This window comes from Geospiza fortis, unplaced genomic scaffold (assembly GCF_000277835.1).
Source record: "Geospiza fortis unplaced genomic scaffold, GeoFor_1.0 scaffold254, whole genome shotgun sequence".
In the NCBI taxonomy this organism is placed as follows: domain Eukaryota; kingdom Metazoa; phylum Chordata; class Aves; order Passeriformes; family Thraupidae; genus Geospiza; species Geospiza fortis.
The window spans coordinates 818,871-825,247 of NW_005054441.1; the positions used below are offsets into that span (position 1 = coordinate 818,871).

A 6,377-nucleotide genomic window follows, 5' to 3' on the forward strand; every position below is an offset into this window, starting at 1 on the left:
AGCCACACAAGACAAGAACCGGCGAGGCCAGGACCGACACAGAGCGGACAGACAGACAGACAGACAGGGAGCTGCCGTACTTACAATCATCTGCCATTGAGAGGCGAGAGGAGCAATTGGAGAGAACAACCGTGACGTGAGTGCCGGCCCCTGCCTCCTCATCCTCCCCAGCGCCAGCCCTGGCTGCCCCCCACCCCCGGCAGGGCCCCAGCACTGAGTGGCACTGAGTGGCACTGAGTGGCACTGCCTCCACAGCCCCCGAGGAGCCCCAGCCTCACCTGCCCAGTCCCTCCTGACTCTGGGGGGGAGCTCTGCCCCAGGGGGCTCAGTTCCAGGGACCCCAGTCAACACTTGGCCCCCAAACCACCAACCTGTCCGGCCACCCTGTGGGCTGGCACCACGGACACCTGGGCAGGATGTCCCCTGCCCGAGGGACCAGTCCCAGCACAGCTTTCTCCAGGGACTGTGTGCCCTCAGGAAAATCACCCAACACAGCCACATGTCCCTGCCCCCTCCTCTGCCCTAGCACAGACCCCACTGTCTCCACAGCCTGGCTGGAAAGAGACTGGGATGGGGACTGGGATGGGGACTGGGATGGAGAGTGGGATGGAGACTGGGACTCAGTGGCACCAGCGTCCCTAAGAGATTTGGCCACCTTTGGCCAAGGGTGTGTGAGCCTAGTCAGAAGGGATGTGGGGCTGACCTCAGCCAGGCTCAGGGCTGTGACACGGTGACAGTGAGGTGGCACCACTGAGGGCTGACATGTCACCACTGTGCTGTCCCTCACAGACACAGCACAGGAGCTCCACAGTCCCAGAAAGGTGACATAAAGGCTGACAGCTCCAGGAACTCCAAGGAGGAGCCTGAGCCCAGTTTTGTAATGGTGACAAAAGCCACCAAAGAGTGACAGGTGTTGGCTGGTTGAGAGCCCTCAGTGACACCCTTTCCTGCCTGACTTCAAAGGAACCACCCCAGGAAGCTTCAGGTGCAGGGAGGGCAGGCAAACAGCAATGTGATATGGGGCCTCAGAGAGGGACCATTCCCTGGGTTTGCTCTGCTTTCCTAAACACCCCAGGAGCAAGGAACAGCTCAGCCCTGCTGGGGAATATGTCCCCCCACCCTCAGCAAGGCAAACAGGCAGCATCTCCCCACACTCCAGGAGCCCCTGGATTCACCTCCTGGCACCCACAGCCAGTGTGGATCAGTGTGGCATGGGATGCTGTCCCAGCTCTGGGGGAAGGATGGATAAGAAAGGGCCAGTGTCCCCTCTTGATGCCACAGTGGAGGTGGCAGGAAGGTCCTTTGCCAAAGACAACCAAGAAGGTTCTGGAGCAAGGATGACCTATCTCTCTTCCATCCTTTCCCTGGCCAGGAGCTGGACACGGGTTTGGGGACATCAGTGAGGTCCCCACCTTCTCACATGCCATGAGGGCACCTGGCCAGCCATGTCCCACACTGGCCCCAGTCAGTCACCTGAGTCTCAGGGTCCCTGGTCCCTCTGCCCATCACTCACCGTCTGGTCTGTGAGCGGGGGTAGGACGATGGTCTTCTCCATGGTGTTCATGACCAGCTTCCAGAGCTCCTTCAGCACCCGCTTCAGCACCGTCTTCTCGCAGATCTTGGCAAAGAGCGTCAGGCTGCGGGAGGAGATCCCCATGTCACCCCTCCCGTGTCACCCTGACTCTGCAGGTCCCCCACGCTGCCTGATGAGGCCAGGAGGGGCAGGGTGGGGGCTCCAGCTGCCCCCCCACTCACTTGCTGTCCAGCAGGTCCATGATGGGCTGCAGGACGTTGTCGGCGTCCTGTGCCACGCTGCTGCAGGTGCTGGCAGGGACGTTGCCGGTGCCCTTCACCTGGCTCAGGATGTCACCCATCTGCTTCACACACTCCTCGATGTGTGGCTGGAAACTGGGGACCACAACATGCAGGCAGCTCAGCATATCCCCCCCCAGAGCCCCCGGACACAGGTTCTGGACCCCCAGAGCTCTCCTTTGCCCACCGCCCCTGCCCTCGAACCCAGCTGTACCTGGTGGCAAACACTCGGCTCAGATCATCCAGGACGTTGTTCAGTTTCACCTGCAGTTCCTTGAGGATATCACTGGCTTCTGTGTCCAGCTGCAGGAGGAACAGGTTGTTGAAGCTGACAGAGTTCCTGAACCAGCCCTCAGGGAAGTTTCTGCATCCCAAATACATCCCTGGGCAGGGTGAAGCTGCGCCACGCTGCTGCAGGTGCTGGCAGGGACGTTGCCGGTGCCCTTCACCTGGCTCAGGATGTCACCCATCTGCTTCACACACTCCTCGATGTGTGGCTGGAAACTGGGGACCACAACATGCAGGCAGCTCAGCATATCCCCCCCCAGAGCCCCCGGACACAGGTTCTGGACCCCCAGAGCTCTCCTTTGCCCACCGCCCCTGCCCTCGAACCCAGCTGTACCTGGTGGCAAACACTCGGCTCAGATCATCCAGGACGTTGTTCAGTTTCACCTGCAGTTCCTTGAGGATATCACTGGCTTCTGTGTCCAGCTGCAGGAGGAACAGGTTGTTGAAGCTGACAGAGTTCCTGAACCAGCCCTCAGGGAAGTTTCTGCATCCCAAATACATCCCTGGGCAGGGTGAAGCCCTTCCCAGTCTGATATGGTGGGACAGCAGAGTGCCATGGGGTGGGACAGTGTGACCCCACACTGGAGTGAGGAAGGGGTCTGCTCCCAGCACTGGGGAACTGGGCATGGGCCTGCCTCAGGGGGGAAGGGAATGATCCAACCCCTACAGGGCTCTCTCCTGGAACCCCCCCATACTCACATCCTTCCCACCCATGGCTTCAAACATCTTCTCAAGCTGGACACGGAGCTGCTGGATGTTGTTCATCAGGATGCAGGGCTGCAGGGGTGGGATGGAGAGGGGGGTCAGCACCAATAAATAAGGCTGGGACAGCTGCTCACAGCCCTAGGACCCTCCCATCTTTCACTGGGGAACATGAAGACAGAAGCCACCCTGGCAGTGTGTCAGGAACTGCCATCAGGAAGGGACTGACCCACCCTGGGGTTGAGGTGACGTGTGGGGACAGCAAAAGGGAGATACATCACCACTTTCTCCTTCTCCTTGGAGCAGTAGGAGGCAAAATCCTTGGAGATGATCTCAGCATATTGGAGCAGCACATTGCTGATGGTCTGCAGCCAAACAGGGCACCAACAAAGACACCCAGACAGCAGCCACAAAGGGTAAGGAAAGAGAGAAGGAAACCATGAATCCAACAGCAGTGAAACAACCTCATATCTGGATACATATGGGGAGCCCCAGACCCTCTGGCCTCATGGATCACAGAATCATGGAATTATTAAGGTTGGAAAAGCTATGAATTCAAGTCCAACAATCGCCTCAGTACCACCACCATGTTCACCACTAAACCATATCCTCAAGTGCCACATTCACATGTTTTTTAAACACTTCAGTGCTGCCCTGGGCAGCCTGTGCCAGGGCTGGACAAACCTTTCAGTGAGGAAATTTTACCAACATCTAACCCAAATCTCCCCTGGCACAACTTGCAGCCATTTCCTCTCCTCCTGTCCCTGTTCCCTGGAGCAGAGCCTGACCCCTGGGCTGTCCCCTCCTGTCAGGAGCTGTGCAGAGCCACAAGGTCCCTCCTGAGCCTCCTTGTCTCCAGGTTGAGCCGCCCCAGCTCCCTCAGTTGCTCCTGGTGCTCCAGCCCCTTCCCCAGCTCTGTTCCCTTCTCTGGACATGCTCCAGCCCCTCAATGTCCTTCTTGTCATGAGAGGCCCCAAACTGACCCCAGGATTTGAGGTGGGGCCTCAGCAGTGCCCAGCACAGGGGGGCAGTCACTGCCCTGGTCCCACTGGCCACACCACTGCTAGTACAGGCCATGTGCCATTGGCCTCCTTGCCCACCTGGGCACACCTGGCTCATGTTCATGCACCAGGAGCCGCATGGGCACAGCCACTGGAAGCCAGAGCACAACTGGTCTCCATGGGCTGCTCCAGCACAGCTGCAAAGGCAACAGCCACCAAGCCTGCATGCAACTCTCTCCTATATTGCAGCAAGCCAGTTTTAATTAATCTATATTAATTAAGCAAATAACTCATCAATTATCTCATAATTAATTAACTAATATCCTGTTCTAGCAGAGCTGGGAGTGTTCCAGGGTGTGTTGGTAGCATATTGCCTGCCCAGAGCTGGATGGAGGGGGCACAAGGGAGCCCAGGAGCCCCAGCCAGGGGTGGCACTGGGGTACCAGGGGTGGTGCCCACCTTGGCAAACCGTCTCATGTAGTGCCCCACAATCTGGGGGTCGGGGCACTCCAGCTTCTTGATGATCTCAAAGCTTTGGTTGAGCTGGGAGAAAACGTCCACCACGGAGCAGGAGAAGAGCGCGTGCTCCGAGGTCTGCTGGAACTGTAGGAGTGAGACAAGGTGTCAGCAGGATGTCAGGGGGAGATTTTGGCCCCAGTCAGGACATACTGGGCATCAAGGGACAAGCCCCTCTCCTGTGAGACTGTGTCCCTAGTCCTGCTCATACCCCATCCTTCTTGTCCCGCTCCAGTGCTCCGTGCAGGAAATCCCGTGACACCTCCTCATTCTCATCCAGCCACTGGATGACAAAGGGCTCGAACCAGCTGCAAGAGAGACGCAGCCATGGTGAGGCCAGCAGCCCTGGTGGTGGCAGTCCCCTGCCCGGCCCAGGGCTGCACTCACGCGGGGTACTCGGGCACGCGGCTCTTGAAGGAGGGCAGCTCGGTGACGTACTCGTTGTACAGCCACTTCACCTTGAAGTGCAGGTTCATGTAGTCTGCGCTCTTGCACAGGCGGTGCTTCTCGTGCTCTGCATGGGGAGAGGGCCTGGGGCTCACTCTGAGTGCCAAATCTGGGGCTGTGGCCCCCCAGGGGCAGCTCCAGGGTAAAAAGGTGGAAGTGCTTCTCAGGGGGGGTAAGCTATGCATGGTGTTGATGGGGAGAGCAAATGGGTTTGCCCAGGGAACAAGGGAGGTGTGAGCTGAGGTCAGCTCCTGCCTGGTTCTCCCCTCCCTGGCTCAGGGACTCACCCTCCATGGCATACTTCATGTCCTGAGCAAAGAGGTTCCACATCACCTCAGCGCTGATCTTCCCCACGTTCAGTTCCTGGGGGAACCTGGGGCGAGGGGAGAGTGTGAACCACAGAATTGTTTAGGGTGGAAAAGACCTCCAAGGTCATCGAGTCCAACATGTGAATGATCCCCCCCTTGCTACCCAGCCCAAAGCACTGAGTGCCAGATCCAGGCCTTCCTTGGACACCTCCAGGGGTAGGGATTCCAAACTTCCCTGGGCAGCCCCAGCCAATGCCTGACCACCCTTTCCATAAATTCCTCCTGATGTTCAACCTGAACCTCCCCAGCACAGCTCGAAGCTATGAACACAGGGTGAATGAGCCCTCCACGTGGACAGACATCCCTCACACACCTCCCAGCAGCCTCAGCTTTCCCATCTGTAGAATGGATGTTATAACCACTTCCAAAGGCCTCAAGATGCTACTGCCTCCACGTGGGCACCCTCTGTGGGCACAGCAGTGTCCCTTTCCCCAGCACCTACTCACTGGTTCAGGCAGGGTGTGTAGGAGTTCTTGTCTTCCTCAATAATGGAGACAATCAGGGTGATGAGCTTTGACCAGAAATCCAGGTTTTTGATGCTGGGGCCCTGCTCCTCAGGGGGCACCTCGCCTTTCTTAGTCTGGAGGGGCAGGGACACAGTGGAAAATTTGGTCACCCCAGTGCAGGGCTCAACTTTGTGTCGGGGTTAACAAGGGAGCAGGAGGGGATACCCTGGAGGCCCCATGCAACCCCCTCTTGTCTGTCCTGATCTCAACCCCACAGCTCAAACTCCAAGGCCTGGGGATCATTCTGCACAGGACTGAGCACTCTGGAGAGGGAGCAGGAGCATGAGGAAAAGGAGAAGGGCACGGGATGGGGACGTCAGTGCCCAGCATCGCCCCGCCCACGCACCGGGTCTGTCTGGTACTCGCGGCTGTAGAGCTCGTGGCAGTTGTTGAAGATGTACTCGTAGGTGGAGTTGAGACAGGCCTTCACACAGTCCTTCACCACCTGGCTGGCTCGTGGGGGGCTCTGCAGCTCCTGGACCTGGTGTGCAGAGTGGGCATGGTGTTTGGGTCACCCGCAGACACCCACCCAGGAGCACCACAGGCCAGCACAACCCCAACCCACAGAGAACCAGGGCCAAAGGGAGTCAGATCCCCTGAGGGCAGGGTGAGCAGGGCCCCAGCAGTACCTTCATCCGAAAGAAGGTGATGCTGGTCAGCAAATCCACTGTGGACTTCAGGTCCTGCAGCCGCTCGGGGCTGCTGGCAGGGAAGTTGTTACGGAAGGGGAAGAGGGG

At 58.4% G+C, this 6,377-nt stretch overlaps 1 protein-coding gene across 1 annotated transcript in view; it reads right to left on the reverse strand.

Moving 5' to 3' along the window:
- UNC13A (unc-13 homolog A) overlaps positions 1 to 6,377 on the reverse strand; it is a 48,466-nt gene that overhangs the window by 8,564 nt on the left and 33,525 nt on the right. The window contains exons 28-40 of the mRNA XM_031062200.1: positions 6,270 to 6,359; positions 5,987 to 6,121; positions 5,581 to 5,714; positions 5,054 to 5,139; positions 4,707 to 4,833; positions 4,531 to 4,627; positions 4,263 to 4,406; positions 3,084 to 3,167; positions 2,800 to 2,877; positions 2,435 to 2,523; positions 1,756 to 1,908; positions 1,514 to 1,637; positions 85 to 90 (exon numbers count right to left, since the gene is read on the reverse strand). Coding sequence (XP_030918060.1) covers positions 85 to 90; positions 1,514 to 1,637; positions 1,756 to 1,908; positions 2,435 to 2,523; positions 2,800 to 2,877; positions 3,084 to 3,167; positions 4,263 to 4,406; positions 4,531 to 4,627; positions 4,707 to 4,833; positions 5,054 to 5,139; positions 5,581 to 5,714; positions 5,987 to 6,121; positions 6,270 to 6,359 — 1,347 coding nt within the window. The remainder of the gene's footprint in view (positions 1 to 84; positions 91 to 1,513; positions 1,638 to 1,755; positions 1,909 to 2,434; positions 2,524 to 2,799; positions 2,878 to 3,083; positions 3,168 to 4,262; positions 4,407 to 4,530; positions 4,628 to 4,706; positions 4,834 to 5,053; positions 5,140 to 5,580; positions 5,715 to 5,986; positions 6,122 to 6,269; positions 6,360 to 6,377) is intronic.